Source organism: Haemorhous mexicanus, chromosome 2 (genome assembly GCF_027477595.1).
Source record: "Haemorhous mexicanus isolate bHaeMex1 chromosome 2, bHaeMex1.pri, whole genome shotgun sequence".
NCBI classification, from domain to species: domain Eukaryota; kingdom Metazoa; phylum Chordata; class Aves; order Passeriformes; family Fringillidae; genus Haemorhous; species Haemorhous mexicanus.
In genome coordinates, this window is record NC_082342.1 from 4,710,376 (window position 1) to 4,730,838 (window position 20,463).

At 42.7% G+C, this 20,463-nt stretch overlaps 1 protein-coding gene across 1 annotated transcript in view; it reads right to left on the minus strand.

The window, feature by feature from the left end:
• POU2F1 (POU class 2 homeobox 1) overlaps window positions 1-13,194 on the minus strand; it is a 112,872-nt gene extending 99,678 nt beyond the window's left edge. The window contains exon 1 of the mRNA XM_059872144.1: window positions 13,112-13,194. Coding sequence (XP_059728127.1) covers window positions 13,112-13,175 — 64 coding nt within the window. The 5' untranslated portion in view covers window positions 13,176-13,194. The remainder of the gene's footprint in view (window positions 1-13,111) is intronic.
• Window positions 13,195-20,463: the final 7,269 nt, after the last annotated feature.

Here is a 20,463-nt window from a genome sequence, read left to right on the forward strand (position 1 = left end):
TCAGCACATCCCACATTTTTCTCCTGTTACTAGAAAGGCTTTCCAGGACACTCACAACATAGTGAGGCCTCTTCTACATTTCCTCATCTAGATGAAGAAACTATCTTTGTCAAACTAAGCCAAAGGTGAAGAACTTTTTACATACCAAAGGGGGAAAAAAAAAAGTACAAAAAATACCTGGCATACCACTTTAACACACTATGCATTATTCACTGATAACGTAAAGTCAGGTGGCCCAGAAGTCTCAGGCAACCTTTGAGTTAAGCCAATAAGCCAGCTCTAAACAGACACACAGTTAAGTCAACAAAAGAAATGCAGGCTAGTCAAACTCAGTGTTTTTTCTGGCATTTTTATTGGGACTAAATTTGGAAATTGTATCATTTTCAGAAATAGGAAAAAATGCTAAATACTTCTCTTTGACTATCAGAAAGCAATAGAGGACAGAGTATGTGCTCAACAGCTAGCTCTGCTACCTGTGAAATGGAGATACACAACCTGGTGATAAATGGAAGTGCACAGAAGGCTGAAAGCAGCTGACCATTTCCAAAAGCTGATGGGCAAGAAGTTTCCAGCTACAATTTCCTGGTCAACAAACCCATGAAAAGAGACTAAGAAAACATTTCACCTGTTTCTATAGAATACAGGAATAAGAAAGGCAAGCCAGGATTGAACAAGCAATTCTGATAGAAGAGACATAACAGGACACTGCTACTCTCATGTTTTCAGTTTTAAAAATACATTTCTCTCAGATGAAAACCACATTTGAGTGATTAAAAAATGTATTCTCCTCTTCCTGCTTATCAGCAAACTTTCTGGGCTGAATCACATTATAAACAAGTCACACTATGACATGTAGGTGCTTTTTGGTTTGCTAGAAAGATCTGAAGAAAACTGAGAATAGAGATAAAATACACTGCAGTGAAGTCACTGTACTGAATTCATGACATCATAATTGTTGCCATGGCAACTAGCTAGTATCAAGCACAGAATACTGCCTTCACTGCAGAATCAAGGAGTACCCGTACTGCCACAAAAATAAATGTTCTTATTTGAACAAAAATCCAGTTAACAACACAGGAAATAAGACATTACTGCAAGTGGACTGCTTTTTCTATACCTCTTGTTTTGTTCACCTGGTGTAAGACTTTTTTAACACAATGGCACATATAAAGGGGTCTGATATACATGATAAAAAGAGTCTAATTGAAAAAATGATGGTTTTCTTCCAGTGTTCCTCAATTTTTCCAGAACAGTAGTTCTTCTTGTGTTTTACTCTCCTATGCATATGACTGCAGTCATATACAACAAAACTCAGTTTAGACATGAAACAGAGGGAAAAAAGAATCAAAAATCCTCCAGTAAACAATATTTTACAGTTCTTATTTCAACAAGCAAGAGATAGCCAAACTGGAACTGTCACACAGCAGCAGAACTAACTGATAAAGAACATATTCCACCTTTGAAGCCCCTGGTTCCCTTTGTTTAAGGAGTGCACCAGCAGTGCCTTCAAACCCCAGTCACTGTTTTTCATGCACTGACTAAACACAGAGCTTCAATCTGCAGGGCTCCCACAACAGCTTCCTTGTAAATAAAAAACCTCAACCCTTTTCCTCTGAACAGTCCTATTTCACATGAGGCAGATCTGCTATTTCCAGCTCCTCCTCATTCACAAATATAAAAACTCCAAAAACTAAAAAGAAGCGGTTGCCAATTTATCAGGTCACAATTACGTTTTTGAGTAGCACTTACATATAAAATGTGTAAGTGCCCCATTTGATGTTGCAAGTTGAAATATCTGTGGAAATAAATCAGTATTAAAAAGGCACATGAAGGAAAGCACATCTGAAAATGAACTTCTTCAAATTAACCTGCTGAATACAAAAGTCAAGAGCTGTAGGTCAGTAATAGCAGATAGTGTTTCACGGCTCAACCTTATGGTTGATTAGCCCCAAAGAAACTGTTTCAAAACAAATTTTAACAAATAGACCACGCTGCATAGTAAAGTATACTTATTTGCTACCTCAATGGTTCTTAAAGAGCAATCCATAAATTATTGCTGGACCAAAGAATACTTACACATAACTACATGTAATTAGTCAGTGTGTCTAAACAGTTTCAGTACACACTGGTGGGGTTTTTTCAGCTTCTAAGAAAACAAAACTGCCCTAGTTACCAATTAACAGCACATTTCCACATTGCCTTGGTAGGACACTTTCTCCACTGGTATCAAGCACACTGATGACACCAAAAAGAAAGGCCAGAATTACTGCAGTAGCCTGCTCTCTCCAGCCTCTTTATAAGGACTGTCTCAACAAATGAGCACTGGACAAAGAGAACACAAACAATAAAATCAGGAGTTTCAGATACTGAGGATTAGTAGACAGCTGTATCCCATATGCCTCTGTCCTCAATGCTCTCTTAATATTACTTCACACAATCAAGAATGATGACTACTGCTTGAATGATGACAGCACAACAATCCCAAGTTTAACTCATGTTCCACAATATGAAGTGTACTTTGTAAATTATTAGAGTTGACAACACATTCTGAGGAAACCATGGAGTGTGCCAATGTGCTCCCTCCCACAGAAATGTAAGGAAATGAACAGTCTTTCATAGGTTTTTAAAAGTCTTAGGAACAGATGCTGCCTTTGGTGAATACAACTGTGATTCCAACCACACATCTTAATACAACCAATTCAGTTAAATCAACTGCCACAAATGCAGAAAACTAAGGAAGTTGATAAAACCTCAAGCAAGGTACATCACAAATGCAGAATCCTCTTCTCTGCAACTGAGTATAAACTGAAGTGTCCATATTACAAAAACCTACCTGTGATATAAACACAGAACAAATGGCAATGACATTCCCTTCCACATTAGTACACATTGCATTTCCAGCTCTTACACAATATGAAATCACTGCTTAATAAGTAATAAAAAAACCCACCATGTCTGCAGCTGATTTTGCTGTTTGAAAGATTGACAGATTAATTGATCCCTTAAGCAACTAATGTGTCTTCTCTGAGTGCACACAGAAAATTATGGATTATCTCAAGACTTTACAAAGCTTTTAATATGACTTTAAAATGAACTTGTTAAATTAGGTCTTCCCCAACAGTCGTTCTGTTAAGTCTAACTTTTATGTTAATACTAGATAGGGGAATGCAAAGATGTAGGTGCTGGCTCACCTCTGTACATGGTATTTTTCCTTGTGTCACTATTACCATGTATCACTATTATAACAGAATAATTAAACAACTAAAAATGTTCTGCTAGGATCTGTAGAGAAGCCCAAACCACTTGGAAACCTAACTAGAGACAGCATAACACAAAGAAACACCACCCATCCCTCCTCTCTCCCCCAGCAAATCCAGTTGAGAAAGGCTAGGTGATTTAAGAAGCCAAACAACTATTATAACTCCTTTATTCAAACTTCCATATAGCAAATTCTTTCCACTGTTGAGAGTCCATCCTCCACAATTACAGGAAATTTGAGTGTAAAAGCACTCAAATGCAATGCTATATACACTAAATTTAGCTGGTAGTTGAGAAATAGTTATGTTTACTCTAGATACCATTAAAATGGGTTACAACATGTGCCTGGATCCATTTTCAATTTTAACTGTGCTGAGAATGATATTAATGAAATTTTTTTTTCTAATCAGGCATGGCTAATGCATGACCTCAGCAAGTTTTGAGGCATTGGCCTTAATTCACACCTTGGTACATTTAGAACCAGTCCCTTATGCACCACTGAACTGAACCATGTAAGATGCACCCACGTTTCAACTGGGTTCCAAACCAAAATGAATCACACAACGATAAAACACAGCATTTTACTTTCTTAGAACTGAGAGGAGATGCTCTTTACAATGTCACTATCTTCCAGTGTAACGAGTAAAGGAATAGTCTGGAAATAAAAATAACTCAAAATCTACAGGTTTCTGCAGTCCCTGTCTGTAGGATAATTCTCATACCCAAGACCCTCAACTTGTCTTAAGGAGTTGAGAATCTGCTCAGTTATGGATCTCTTTCTTACATGAATCAGTAACAGAGGCACTGAATTTTTAACACACACCCTCTTATATGCACAAACTTTGAGAGCAAAAGGAGCTGTCAGCTTCCCAACTCCCTGGCAGGGAATCAAAAATTATTAGGAAAGCCCTTGTAGCAACCTCAAACTTGTTCCCCAGAGCTGAAAATGTGCAGAGGAGACAAGGAACATCATCTTGCTTAAACTCTTTTCTGGTGCTCCTGAACAATTTAGGAAAGGAGTCAGGTACAAAATTTAGGATGCACTGGGAAATAAATGGGGAAGGTATTTTCTTTTTGTTTGGAAGAGAACTAAAATCACCATCCTGGCTCTGACCAGAAATCTATCTACCTGACTTCCGTCCAACAACAGGCAACTAAGAAAAACTATAAAAACAGGACAAGCACAGGGATTAGCACCTTTGATTACATTCCCAAATGCCAAGTTGCAGGCCAGCACATGGCTGAGACAAAGGTAAAGAACAACATGCTTAGCCCTTCTTTATACCTCCTTGCACAAACTGAAAAAAGAAACAGGATGAACAGATACATGAAAAATTTCTGCAACTTTAGGAGACTCACTTTCTACAAAACTGACAGAAAACCAATCAGGTTTCTAGCTTACATTCTTCCACCTGATATGTTCTCACATGAGAACTTTTACTAGAAGCCTGTCTTACAGTCATGGCTACTTGGTCATGTTTGTCTAGGGCAGCAGTTGCCCAGGGTTCATGGGCAGCAGTGCAGACTGGCAGCTGATGTCTTCTCTTCCTTACCTTGGCACACCCATCCCAACCAAAGCAAAGCCATCCTGGCAGGAAACCAGGAGCTGAATTAAGGTTAGTGATGAAGAGATTCAAGCTGGGATGAGTGACTGATTTGAAGTCAGAAGCTACTAAATGTCACACTAAATATGCAGAAGTTGTCCATTGTTCCAAAAGATACTTCAGAACTCCCAAGTTTAGCTACCTTTACTGCCATAAGCTGTCTAAAATATCTATAATGGGACTGAAATGGAACAGCAGGTAAAGATGTTCTTATTATAAAATCCATTTAAGGGAAATTACTTTTAAGTTGCATGCTTCACTTGGGATACTGGAAAAACAACAATTTAAATTGTGTAGTTCAGATCAACATAAATTCATTAAAAACAGATAAGTATCATTTCAAAGTCAGTAATACCTTAAAAGGGCCACACGTTTCCAACAGTGCCAACAGATACCTTCATTCAGAAACAAATGTTACAAGTGGAAAGCTACTGTTCCCTCTGCACTCCTACCTCCCATCTCCTCATACAATCCCAACACATTTCTGCAAGAAGCCAGGACAGAGTTTTACAGTCTCTATCAAAAGGGATAACAGTCCACAGAGTTATGGCCAAATACTTACCATGTTTATGTTCCCTCTTTTGGGCAGCAGCCCACCCTTCAATTGGATTAAGTGTAACATGAACTGCACCCTCAGGTGTGATGACAAAGCAACTCCAAGCATCCCTCATAAGTTTCAATCTGAATGATCTGGGCTACTTTAGGCAATTCAAATCACAGCCTTTAATAACTGAACTGATTTTAATTGAAATGGATTGAAAAGTACCCAAATGGAAATACCTACTAACAGGTGCAGAGAAAACACCAACAATCAGAAACAGTAAGGTCTTCTACTACTCCAATCAGAGCAAGAAGAAGCTGACCCCAGCCCAAGCTTTCTGTTGCTTTTTCCAAAGCATATGTGCAAGCAGGTATGTGTACATGCATCAGAAGATGGGGTGGGAAATGGGAAATGCTCCCAAAGGAGCTAGCAGGGAGGGGAGGCAGCATTTACTGGCATATCCATCTCTCTGCAGCCTTAGAAAAATTCAAGTGTCTATTTAAACTTACATTTGAAAATTCAAATAAAAGCAATAACCTACTAAAGATCAGCAGGTAAGAAACAAAATTATGAATACTTAGAAACAAATCTTTGCCAACAGAATTCCTCAAAGAAACTTGAATCTCATTTCCCATTCAGTAGACTGTATTAACTAATAATGCAGAAACAAGTGATTCAAACGTGAATCATTTCTACCTGTATTCACTGTACACTCCTCTCCCTCTGCTGCAGCCAAGTAGTATAAAGCCACAACTTCACACTGGTATGGTCAGGCACAAATTACTAAGTCACGTGGTATTTTTCAAATAAAACTGAATCATCGAAAGGACAAAGAGAACAAACAGCAAAGGAGCTCACTGCAACTAAGATGGTGACTTCCTAGCAGCCCTCAACGAAAAGCAGGAGGAAAAAGAAGCAAGCTACATCTCTAGCCTGATTCAACAGGTTTTTCTACACTTATTTTTAAGTCTTGATCTGTATTTACTATTTTAGTAACTCAGATGTTCATATCTTCCTTTTCCAAAGCTTCATGCCCTGTCATACAGTGTCAAACATGCTATATACGCTACTTCATCTCTATACAGCCAAATCAGATTTCTGGGAAGAAAAAAATAAAAGGAATGATGAGCAAAAGGTTTCTTGTCACAATATTACAATTTATAGAAAAGATAAATCTGCCTCAGAGTGATCATATTAAATGACTGAAGCACTTATGCTTGGGTTTGGTGGGGATTTTTTTAAGGTTGCTTTACAAGGATGTCAGTCCAAAATCTAGCAGAAGTAATGGTGTCCGTAATTTCCCCCAAGTACTTTTGTCAATATGTCCTTTAAAGCCACAGTCCCTTCTAGAGACATGTCTCACTATAAGCAGCACTAAAATAATGGGAACTACTTAATGGTCTCATCCACTATTTTTATTGGAGTTTCTGCCCTTGCTACCATTAATGCAATCATACCTATGACAGTACAAACCACACCAAATTTTCAGCATCTATTGGTTTCCAAGCTGCTATTCTACTTAGATGCAGTTCCATCTCTGGTTTCCATGATCTATACATAGCCTACTGCTAAAAGAGAAGGTCCAGCATAGTGCCCAAAGCTGTACATTCCCACTACTTCCCTTTGGCCAGTACCATTTTAAATCAAGTGCAGCTCATCAACTCAATCAACTGTGGTTTCACAGTGGTTTATAGCAATCTAAAAGCAAAGCTATATAATGAAGGTAACTAGAAAACCGCTGCTTTTGAAAGTAGGAAGTTTCCTTTCCTTCCTTCTTTTCCTTTCCTCCACTTTCACTCAATGGTTCTTCCTACCCCCTTGCTTGCACTTATAGGTCTTTCTGGAACCAATTTCACAAACCAAAGATGTAAAATTATCCTGGAATCCAGTTAAGTCCTATGACTGGTCCCAAGTAAATGGTAGGATCACATGGCTGAGAGCATGAGTTCCCATTTATGTCAACAGGAAAGCCATCAGAGAGAATGAAATTATGAGAAGACTTGGGTCAACATGTGTACTTCTTGTTCCCTTCCTTGATTGGTACTGCTATTAGTCTAATCTTACTGTAAGCCAGTTCAAAGAGCTAAACTATCAAAAAACCTATTCATTATTTTTGGCGAGGCTTGTTTTCTGCCAATTTAATTCCCTGAACTAGCTCAGCAAAGGAATCCAGCAAGCATCTGTACCAGTGCAGGGAAGGAGGCAGGAACACACAGGGAGATGAGGACGGGCTGGGGCTGATTTAAGCTGTCACTGAACCGCATACCCTGGAGCAGATCTGCATCACACCATAGTTAGAACTGACAGTAATCTGTGCCTGTACAACGGGAGGCCTCCATCGCTGACAGGAGTGTGCCAACAGTGCCAGCACTGAAACATCCTCAGCAAAGTTCGACCTGGGCACCAGCCTGGATGACTGCATGTAAAAGCAGAAGAATCACAGCTCTCTTACCCTCAGAGACACTAGGAAACATTAGCTAATTTTTCTCCCAGCAACACCCCTGTGAAAATGTGCTCTATAATTCCCATTACACAGATTTAGCCCAGAACAGCAGAGCAAGCAAAATTGGTGACAAACTCAGGATTGGAACCCAGTAAATCCTCTACACCAAACCAACACTTCATCACTCAACTGTGTTATTAACCCTAAATGAATTCAATTAGTCAGTAGCAGTCCATAAAAAAACTCCTTTTGCAAAGACTTTCTAAAGAACTATAAAGCTCACATATATAATACAGTTAACAAATGTAGGTATTTCTTAGATAGCTGTGAAATAAGAAACTAGGGAAAGGAATAATACTGAGATCTTAAGTAATTATTTCCTTTTCTATAGAGAAAAATAAGTGCACATGAAGCAGCATGAGGGCCTATTCACACAATTCAAGAAATTTAATGCAAAGAGCTACAGAAAGGAAAATACATCTACAGATTCTTTTTCCTTCAGATTTCCATTGTAAAACCATTTCATGTGAAATGCCAGCAATTATTTAATATACCCTGAGACCAGTATCTTCCCTTAAATTTATCTCCTACACTTAGCCCAACAATTCCCACACTTGCTCTGTATAACAATGAAGCACATTTGGAAAAGGGGGGGAATTTGTTAACACAGAAGCAAATCTCTGCAGCAGTGAACAGCTAGCACTGTAAGTCTATCCAGCAACACGAGATAGTCTTTCATTCACATTCCAGCTTAAGCACAGCCAAGCACATCACATTTGGGACACTCAAGTCATACTTAATTTTGTTCAACACCTTCTTTTGACAACAGCTATGTCACCAAGACTCAAAATACGTGTGTCAAAAAAGACAGTCGTTTGCCAGGACTGTCACTGATTCTCTCAAGATAAAAATAATAAAGCTGTAAGTGCAAGGAGCAGAGGCTGCCTAATTGTCAGCTGTATAAAGTAGAAATATCAAGATTATTGTCCCGAGGGCAACAAGAGTTTAAGAGGAATAGAAGATGATGCTGCAACCTATTTTGAAATCTTGAACTCCACAGGAGTAAAAATTTAAGGAAAGCAAATGAAAACTCAGTGCATGCTACAAAAAGCTACTGCTAATTTGCCAGAGAACCAGGAGAGTAAACAAACCTGCCTAAGAGGGACTTGCACCCTATTTAACAGCTAGAAACTGGATGACAGATCAACCCAACAAAAACATCCCAAGCAACATGGGAAAAACATTTACTCCAGAACTCTTTGCATCCTCACACATCTAGATACAAAGAAAACAGCAAAAGTGTGCTAGTCTAAATGTGGAATTTACTACTTGAAATCTGACAACTATTATTTCAGTGACAATGGTATTACAAACCTTATTTTTCTGGCCAATAAATTATTATGATCAAGCCAATGTAGGAACAGCAGTTCTTCACACAAAAGGGACTCCCAACACACAGTATGCGGGTGCTTCCTTGGGCTTAAGAGACAGACCAAGGTGAAAGCAACCTCACCAATCCTGTCAAACGAGGCACCTCCAGACTGTTGCTCGCCAAGACAAGCATTCACAAGGTATCCACATCCAGCATCAGGGAGCCAGTAATTCACTGCCTGAATTACGGCTGCAGGCTAATCTTGGAGAAATTGATAGTGACAGCAAACCTGAGATTTTTTTTTCCTATTTAAATAACAGGGTGCGAAGCTCAGATTTTCCCCTCTTCGTTCTGGGAATCAAGAGGGAAAATCTAACTTCTCCTGTTTTAAAACCATCCTGACACACACCTTCCCAATTCTGCTTCACATGCAGCAGCACGGCTACTAGCATTGCTTGGCCTGCTTTCCAACCAGCTGTCAGACTGCTAAGTCTTGGTCAGTTTTCAAAAAGGGAAGAAAAAAACCCCATAAGATAAAAAAATGCAGCATCACCTTAATAACTGAGTAGATGTAATCAGGCGGTGGAACTATTCCACAGGAGGACACTTCCTTCTGTCTCTAATAAATTAAAAGCTGAAAAGACAGCCAAAATAGAGTATATTCTCCTGATAAAAAAGAGGAAGCACTGTAACAGTAGCACAACCCTCCATTCTCACAACAGCCAGGTAGACAATAGAGGAAAAAAAAGTTACTCTTATTCTCTGATCCAACACACACACAGATGGTCCAAGGAGAAGCTTAAAATCTGACACCTGCCTGTGACAAACTAACACAGAAGTCTGAGACTCAGACAAACACTCAAGACTGAGCAGTAATACCCATACAGCAGTCAGGGCACCTTCTGACAAGTGAAGGTGATGCCAAGGTTTGGGAAAAGGTGCATAATGCTAACATGTTACCTACAGGCTTCACTGGTGAAGACACATTTCTATCCCCAGCACATGCCAGTAAAATTTTAAGCTGCAACACGGGTACACAATACATGTGTAAGAGAAATACATCTGTATTTTAGCATGTAAGTACCTGAATTCAGTGTTACAAACCCCAGCTCAGCCACAAGACTGCACAAGGCCACTGTCCAGTACTCCATTCTATAAAAATTACTAAAACGTCAGTGACAAAGAAATTTTGCTTGCAAGATGCAATGTACATTTTTATCATGCTGGATAAAATATCTACAGTCTCAGCAGTGGTTAAATTGCTGCTATAAAGGAAATTGTCCTCAGATAAATGGTTTCCCTATGAGAAGGTTTCAGTGCTACACCTCACCCCAGGTCAATAAATCAAATTAACTGCACCTTGTCCTCTGGCCAATGACATCATCGGCTTGACCACATCTTGTGAAGCGAGTGCAAAAACATATGCTATTTAAGGCATGAAATCATATTACTGCTTTTTGTCCAGCCAGCCTTGTGCTGTTGGTCTGTGAAACAGTCAGTCACCTGAACAGTCTCATTACAGCTTCTACAGCTTTTTTTTTCCTCTTGTATTCAAGGCCTGTCTTGGCCGAGGGTGAAGAAAAAAGGATAAATAATCTGAGTCGTTATTTTTTAAATCAAAATGCTTTTCATTAGCTGCAGTGCAGTATTTTGTGACAAATTAAATTTAGAACCAAACTACGAAATACGCCATCTGCACTTGCACGTGAACGCTCTTCCTAGTAGTGTTTCAAAGATGTTTACATGCTAATCTGGCACTGCTACCCTGAAGTACCCTGCTGTTCAGTCCTTTTTCTCCACAGGGTGAAAACAATGGTCACTAATGAAAACCTACACAGTTTTATTTGAAACCCATCCCTGCATAAATATTTTCTATTTTAAATTACTGCTGCCCCCTAATCAAGTAGCCCATTTGTTTTATTTCTAAGTAGACTAATATCTGGTTTAAAACTGAATTACTCCAGACAATTTAAGAGGATTAATTTCAATTTTCACTCGGCGTTCTTATGACACAATCACAGAAAACTTATCTTCCTTTCTAGACCCTGTACTGCCTAGTGGTATCTTCTGTCTTGAAAGCAAAATCTAAATGAAAGAGAGAGGAAAAAAAAAAAAAAACCTCAACCCAGAACAGTCAAAGATACAAGCAGTGACAAAAGCATCTGACACAGTGCACTGTTAGACCTCATCCACATTAAGCAAAAAGAAGGTGAATAAGATTATCTTCAATGTATTCAATTCTGTTTGTGTTCAGAGGGAGGAGGAAAGCTGTTTAGATTTTGAGTGTGTCTTCTATAGCCCTCTCAGTGCCAGGAAACGTAAATTAGAAGCAACTCTCCTTTAAGGAAAAGAATCAAGGACAAAGGGACCAAAAATGCCCAAGCCTCTGAAAAGCAGATATGAAAGGAACAGCTTTACAGTCTTGAGTTGCTATAAATTAAAAATAAGCTCCTTATTTAAAAGACATGAGTGTTTGAGAATCTATGAGCAGATCTGATGCTGCTCAGGCCCCAGGAGGGTTTTGTTTTTGCTGGCAGGGGTGGAGTGGAGATGGGGGGGTCATTTTGGTTATTAGTAAATAAATCAAGCAGCAGAGTGAGGCCTAGGCGCTTGCCAGAGGAGCCGGGGCCTGGCTCTCCCCCTCCTCTCCTCACACAGCCTGGGTTTGATCTCGGGGCCCTGTGGGTTTGCCAAGAAAATTTAAAAAAAAAAGCGAGAGAGCGAGAAAGAAGAATCATATTGAACCACAAAAGCACATGGGGCGAATGTAAAATATAAACACGGCGTTGGGCTCTGAGTGGCTGTTATTAAAGGTCTGAATTACTAAACATGAGAGGCGGGGAAAGCCGGGCGGCCATTTCAATAATATAAACCTCCCCGAATTAGACATTATTCAAATGAGAAGGAGAGAGAGGGAAGAGAGGGAGAGCGCGGGGGAGAGGGACGGGACCGGCACCGCCGTGCCCTGGGGCAAAGGGGGAGCGGGGCAAACACCGCCGGGGCAGATCCGGCCCTCGAGGCGTGCGGACCCGACCCTGGGGGGTGGGGGGCAAACCCGGCCCTCCGGGGGTGCCGGAGAAAGGCTCGGGGGGGCTCTGCCCGTGCACCCCGCAGTCACCCCCCACCGAACCCGCCCCCTGCGAGGGGAGGGGGGAAGCTTTAAATGAAAAAGCCGAACCACGCTCTCCTCCTGCCCCCCTCCCCGCACCCACCCCACCCCACGCTGCAAGGCCCAGGCTCTGGGGAAATAAACCCCGGCTTGGGGGGGGCGGGGGGGGGTGTGCTGCGGGGAAGGGGGGAAACGAGGAGAGTGTTAAGGAAACCGAGTCTATCTGTCTCCCCAGGCCCTAGCCAGGGGCCAGCACCCCCGGCCCCCTCCGCCCCGCCGCCGGGGGGACCCTGCCCCACTGGGGCGACCCGCCAGGATCGCTCCTCCAGCATCCCTCCCTTCCCCCCCCACTCCATGAATATGTAAAGCGGGTTTATTGTGGGCGTGCGGGCCGGGTGGCGGCCAAGCCACCCCCGAACGCTTTTGGGTGTGGGGCTGCCTCCCCCCTCCCTCCCGGCGTGTGTGTCCCCCCTCCCTCCCGCCCCGACCCCTCCGCCTCGCCGCGCCGCCGCCGCCCATCGCCCCCATGGCCGGTGCCCCGGCGTGCGGGCTCCGTGTGCGGGAGGGACGGTGTGTGCGTGTGTGTGTGTGTCTCCCCAGCGCGGGGAGGCTGCTCTGCTTCTCCTTCTCCTTCCCCCCCCCCGCTCCCTCCTGTGCCGTTAATTATAATAATCCTGAGTACTAATAAATTATGCTAAGCGGGGCCGGGCGGGCGGGCGGGGGGGGGGGTGCGCCCCGCGCGCGCGAGTATGAATATGAATATGTAAAACGCAGTAATGATTACCTGCCGCCGCCGCCACCGCCGCCGCCGAACTCTCATCTTGACTCGCTGCTCCTCCGTCCGCCATTTTGAATATTTTAACCAAAAATCGGCCGCGCGATAAACCCTCCCCCCTCCCCTTCCCCTCCCTCTCTCCTCCCTCCCTGCCCGCGCCGCCGCCGCCGCTCTGCGCATGCGCTCCGGACTCTGAGCTTCCCCCTCCCCTCCCTTCTCCTCGGCCGCTTTCCCGGCGAGGGCGCGGAGCGGCGCCGCGCATGCGCAGCGCAGCCGGACCGTCTCGCTCCCCCTCAGCCGCCGGCGGGCGATGGGGGGAGGCGCGTGCGCACTGAGGCGCCCCCCGCGCGCCCCCTCAGGGCACGGGGCGGTCCGACCCCCCCCCCCCCCCGAAAAGGTCCTCCCCGTGGTCATTAGTTTTTTTTTTATGGTTGTAAAATCTAGGTAATTTACGGGGACAAATTGAATGTTTTGGGGGAAAAATGAGGTAGGAGGGAGAGAATGGACGTGCTGGGGTAAAAACAAGCTTATCTGTAGTGGGCAGGAAGGAAAGGTTTTGGGGATAAAACTTGAGGGGAGAGAATGAACATTTTGTGGTAAAATTGAGGTAATCAGGAGTGGAGAGGAAGAGGAAATTTGGTGGGTAAAATGTCATTTAATCTGTAGGGGAGGGAAGTGACATATTGAGGTAAAATCAAAGCTGTATGTCAGTAGTGGAAGGGAAAGGAAAATTGTGGGGCTAAAGCTTGAGATGATCTCTAGTGGAGAGAATGGACATATTAAGGTAAAAATGAGGTCATCATTACTGACAGTGAAAGATCTGGGGGGAAAACTTGAGGCCATCTGAAAGGAAATATAAGTATTTTGCAGGAAAAATCTGATTGAATCTTTAGGGCCAGAATTAAAAATTTGGGGATAAGGTAAATGTACGATTGGATTTTCATGCTGGGTCATCTAGGTAATTATCAGGGGTGAAATTCATATTTTGGAGGTAAAACCTGAGGTAATCTATAGGGGAGAGAAGGAAGATTTTGAGGTAAACTGAGGTAATCAGGTAGGGAGATTTTTGGGGGGTAAAGCATGGAATAATCGGTGAGGGACAGGTGCCTGTCAGGAGCCTCCCGGTGAACGGCCGCTGTGTCTGAGAGTGGTGGTGTGGAAATACCTGTCTGGACTGCACCTGTGCCCAGGTACTACCCCAGCCCTGGGCAGGACTAAGCCCCTGTGAGTAAAGAGGAATTGCATCCAGGGAAAATGGAATCGCAGAACTTGTGGTTCCCATGGAGGAGGATGCCTGAGCAAGGGTCTGGTTTTCCTCCAGAAAAGAGCGATTGCACGGAAGCGATTCTCCTCTGTTCAAAAAAACCCACCCCAACGTTCCCTCGTTCTGGGCAGTCCAATGCTCCTGGGGTGCTTTTCTCAAATACTTTATCTTCTTACACTTCCCGCGTCAAATTGTCCTGGAAGGGGAGTCGGGTTTCATGCCTCCCTCGTTAAAGGGGAGTAAATATGAGACCAGAGGGACCAACAAATAAAATTAGCTTGAGATTCAAAGCTTCTCAATCAGGATGAACAATTAGCCAGAGTGGCAAAACTTTGTTAATTCCTGACAGATTTGGCAGAGTAAAAATAAAACTTACTCACATTTTAATATTGTGTAAATACACTTTATCCCTGAGCTTTGTAATGTACTTCCAGAAAAAGAAAGGGAGGCTGGTGTAGAATGGCGTTCATTAAGGACTCGGTCTTAACGTTTTCCAAGAGTCATTAACTCAGATGGGTCAGAGTCCAAGCTGGATTTTCTTCTGGGGTGCAAAACATCGTGGAGTAAGAGGAGCTGTCAGGGATCTGTTCTTGCATGCTGTTGCTGAAGAAATTAGGAGTCGTATCAGAGACAGCCACTAGATTTTTTTCATTGGTAGGAGAGAGCCAAAAAGGGAAGGCTGAATGAAGGAGACAGCAGGGTGTATCTCCAAGGGGTGAATCAGAAAGGTAATTTTGTCATTTTTATTTAAAAATAAGGTCCTCTGGTAATGGGATTTTTTTTTCTTGCCATCCTATAGAATAACCTCTTGTTATTGCAGAAAACACTAGCAGAAATGGACTGCACTGTGAAAGACCAAAAACCTTCCCAGTCCTACTCATGCACATTCATTTGCTGACACCCTAAACCAGCAATTAAGCACTTTGTCTCCTGAAGATCTGTGTTGCACTCACAGGAGCGAACATGTAAACAAAGGCATATTGTCGTGCTCCTCTTCAGTTCAGCCATGATCCTCGCGGGCCAGTTAATCCAGTTTTATGGCCAGGTTATACCAGCACTGCAGCACGCAGGGGCTGCACCAGGACAGATAAACGTGTAGAGAAAGGGCTGCCTAGATTAAGACTCTGCACAGCTCTAATCCTGCCTACGCTGAATATTCTCTCCCGTTATCTCCCTATCTCACCCAAAGACTCTTCTCAGTCCGGCATGCCACTTCCCAGTAACCTCTTCCCTTATCCCAGCAGCTTCTTGCTGGGGAGAATTTGCTCCCATTACCACACCTGATTTAGCCTTTGCTCTCGCTCAGCTTCTGCACACTTAGCTGGAACCCACAGCTACCGCAAAAAAGATGTCTGAAAACAAGTAGTTGCTAGTGGCTTGGTGTTTTTATTTTTGGTGGGCTTTTTTTGTTTGTTTGTTTGTTGGGAGTATTTGTCATTTTCTGGGAGTTATTAATCTGCTCTGTGTTTTCTAATTGACCACCTATAAAGAGAACTTAATTCACTCAAGCCACATAGGTGCTTTCCCTCTCCCTGTAAAGATTAGTCTGGATCTATGTCTGCATCCTCTCCTCTAGTTTTCTTTGAATGCATCTCTATCTGATGCCTTCCCCAAGGTGTCATACATCCCTGTGGCTATATATCCAGGAAAGCTGGCCAAATCATTAGTGATGAATAATTTATCAGATAAATTTTACCTCTCTTTCAATTGTGAGTGCCACATAGTGCCTGATTGGTGTCTTACTCATGAGCAACTTGCTGGAAATACTTGAAATTTGAGATAATTGGACACAAAGATGATACAAGGCTTAGTCCTATGAGGAGCTGAGCACCCTGGATTCATTTCACAAAAAGACATAAGTAAGAAAGTTGGTTGTTCAGCTGCAGTCAGTAAGACTGGGCTCACACTGGTGGTGAAGTATGCGCTGAAACAGAGCCCAAAGCAGTGAGCAGCAAGCAGCACCCTGTGATTCTGTACTCTGGCTGGACTTGTCAGCCACACAGAATTACCTCTCACAGGGATTTTGCTTTAAAAAGGTTTTCTGGTGGTGAAAAACAATACAGTGTTCAAAATCAACACCACATGTAAAGGGAAGAAATGGTATCTGAGGATCTTTTAAAGCTCTGCAGCGTATCTGCGTCCATTGTTTTGATGTCGAACCAGATACCTCTTAATTCCTAACCCTATTGGCCTGCTTGACTTGTGCCCATAACCTCAAATTTTCTATGATTACTATGTGACCTTCTGAATTTTCTATCTCCTGCTAGAATTAATTCAGTAGTGTTTCACAGATCTTTTTTTTTTTTTAAGGTAGGGAGGCAGAGGACAAAAGAAACATGAAGCAGGAAAGCAGGGAGCAAAAGAAACACAAATCACAGTGTTTAAGCAAAAAGCACATTGGGAAGGAAATTATCCTTTTCATGAAACAGCTCTAGTGTATAGGGAAATTAAGAGCAAACTTATCTGCTCTGCTCCAGTTCCACCGTGCCACTCAGATGTGAATCCCAGATGCTGCTTTTCTCACACGATGTCCCCCTTCTCTCTATCCTGTTTTCTTCACATGAGATTTCTCTCCTACAGAAGGGCCTGTTACTAGAATCACGTTTACTTCTGCTTTCCCTTTGGTCATCCAGATAATTAGAGGCTTCTGCCTCAAAACAGTCATTCTTTGCCCGTTATGTTTTCATACATAGGTCCTCAGAAACCTCTGTATTCCTTTCACTTGGGGACTGTACAGATTGTCTCACATTTAATTAAACTTATCTGTGTGCTTCTGTCTGTTTCCTATTTCTCATCGTCATACACAACCTGACAGAGGAACTGGCAGCCTCCTTGCTACAGTGTTATTTTTTGAACACGCTATCGATAGCAAAAGACACTGCGTCTCAAAAAGCTTGCAATTTAGAGAGCTGGCAGGAAAAAACAAGGGAAAAATAGGATTAGTACCTTCTTTATTGAGAAGGAGAAGTGAAGAAAAGCAATGTAAAGACTGTGCATAGTCCCTCCGGTGTCACAGCCGACATTAGTGGGACACAGACTCGCACCTGGGTGCTCGGAGGCTGTGCAGTTCAGTACTTTAACCACAAAGGTGTTTTTTCTTTCTCTCCTGCATTGTTCCCCGCCCTCCTCCTGTTCCCAAGCATGGAAAAGAGTCCACCCTTATCCCCAAGGCTTGGGACCCACCAGAACTGTGTCTTTCCATTATTATACTTTTCCCCCTCTTCAGATCTCCTTCCTACGCACCTTGTGAGTGCTGAGCACGAACAGCAGAAGAGAAATGGAGACTGTCCACTGCATATATTGGCTGTTTCTTTTCCCCTTGCACACTCCTCTGGCTGCCTTTGACCAGATTGCTTTCTGCCTTCGGCTCTGACTCTATTCTGTTGTCTCTGGACTGGAGAAAGGATAACCCTGAATCTTTTATTTCTGAGAGTGGTTGCCACTCCTCTGAATCTTAAAAATAATAAAATTATAGCAGGAAAGTTGTACCACCTCATAATACTCTGCCCCTCCCAAGTGCAGCTAACTGCTTTTTTGGAGATAAGAAATGGAGCATGAACAAAAAGAAGCATGTTTTTCATTTTCATATTTTTAAAAAACCCTGTAATTCAGAACCTTCACACATCCTCAGGAAAGGGAGAGGTAATTACTAAAAGGACACTTATCTTTTCAGGTGGGTTTTTCAATCTATTTCTCACTCTCTGCTGCTTTGCCTGCACTTACTTTAGCTCTAGCTCAGTTTTTTGTATGCATTTCAATAGTTGTCATCAATGCAGCTTCGAAACCTTCCGATTTTAACCAGTTACATCTTAAAAATCACCAGCTTTGAGGATTTAGAAAATTATTGTTGTGCTTTTTTAGCAATGGCAAACTAAAGCAGAGAATTTAAGAAACTTGTCTTCAGTTGCATGTGTAGCTGGGCAGCCCAAGAAGATGAGCCCCCAATTCTCTCTGTTGTGCCTTGATTGAAGGATCCTATTCAGCAGTTATTGTTCCTCTCTCAGAGACCCACAAGGCTGGCTGCATCTTTACCTGTTTCTCTGCTCTGAGAGGGACAACAATGAGGTCCTACAACTTGATTCAGATCTCTAAGGAGTGGCATTTGCAACTGCCTGATTCGAGTTGCCACTCAAAACTGTCACAGATCTGATTTCAGCGTTTTTCTCTTCCTCCCCTTGCTACAGCAAAACCCTTAAAAATACCTGGTTTTTGTTAGGATGATTACTAACTAAGACTTGGGAAAAACTCAGATACTAAAGCAAGAGTGCCAGCAGTGTGACAAACTCAGGCAGAAGGGCAAATTCTGGTTTGTACCTATACGAAAACCAGGGCTGAACTCCTTTTTTGACCAGTTGTACAGCACGCTTTCTGCTGTAGACCTTGGGAATGCTTTGGTGCTGCTTACATGAGGAACCAAATTGTTTTTGACCTCAGTGAAGAGGGGGCCAAGAGGGACACATCTGATGCCTTTTAGCAACCGCAAGGTTTTCTGTAGAATAGACATAGCCTATGAAACAAACACACAGCTGGAGTTAGGGTGCTTTTGAAAACATTGTCTTTATTCTCTACCTCCCTTTCTTCCAGGACAGCTCTTTGCTTATTCCCTCTTCAGAAAGGGACTTTTCTGTCACACAGCCCAGCCTGGCTGGAGATTAGGGATTCTCTCTGCCCCTTCATCCTTGAATATTTCCTTTTAATTTCACAGTTTAAATTCCAATTGTGTAATTACATTCTGCCTACCCCAAATTCCTCTGTAATTTCAATTGGACACGGTGTCCTTCACTCTCTAGGCAGAACTCTTGCAGTGCTGTGGGGCACTGTTAATAGGCTGCCACGCTCCACTCTAGTCCCATTTCATGTAAATGGGGAAAGAGAATGGACCTGGATCCCTTTGAACTAAAACTGCTGCTCCATATAGGCGAGACAGGGGTTGCTACAGAGTGACAAGGCAGTCTTGCCCCGTGGCAATACACCGGGCAGTTTTCTCAATGCCTCAGTCTGAACAGATTTTTGGAGTAAAAGTCTAAATCTGTCTGGAAGTATTTCTCCCCCACAACACCATACCCTTTGATCACAAATAAAGCTGTACAGGGACGCCCAAAACACTACTTCACTGAATTTATGTGGCCTGAGAGTACCTGCTCGGACCGTTTAACATGGCAGAAGTGCCATAGTGATTTAATTTAGGTCCAGGGAGTTGTGTAGCAATGAGAGGGCACACAGCACAGATGCCTAGTTCAGTAAAATGCTTTACAAGAACTGGCAAGTCCCATGCATTTTATGACTCAACCCTAATACTTGTTGCAGATTTTGCTGTGTCAGCATTTCCCTTCAATCCTTACACTGGTGGTGATCACCTGAGTCCCACATCCCAACTCGTTTTATCACAACATTCCATTTTTGTGTGCTGGTATCTGCTTTACATCAGTGTGAAATCATTTCTAATTCTCCTGCCTCCTTCTTGCTTTCAACTTCCTTCTTCACTGTGGCACAGGTATTTACTTAGTCATTGTGCCTGTGTGTAGCCCTTCAGGTAGCAGAGACATTAATCTCTCAGATTTTTCACCACCTTCTGCTGTGGTCTTCTGTGGAAACTCAGGGAAGAGAAGGGAGAGAGCATGTGCGGGTTGGGAGAATGCTCCTTCCTTTGCCTGGTCTCACAGAACTTTGTCTCTCTGTACACATTCTCTGGCAAGCTCAGGGAAAGGAGCTGTTCTCCAGGTTTAGAGTGATGTTCTACACAGGGCACAGGTCTACATTAGCAAAAGGAATTAGTTTACCTTAGAAACCGGAATAATTTGATGTTTTATCATCTTCAGCCACAAGCCATATTCTTTTCATCATGTGTACACCACTGTTAGAGGAACATGGGGCTGATTCCATAACTGGTGACAGAGTCCTTTAACAAAGTTTATTTCCTTTCACTGCAAGACTACCCTAGGTAGTCCTCCTACCACAGAATGATAAATCTTAACTTGAAATAAACATCCAGCTCCTTGCTGGCAGTGCTGTATCTACACAGAACCCCAGTTACTTTGAATTTTGATGGGACTTCTTCCATATATATTCCAGACGTTTGGTCCTGCTCCCAAGGGAC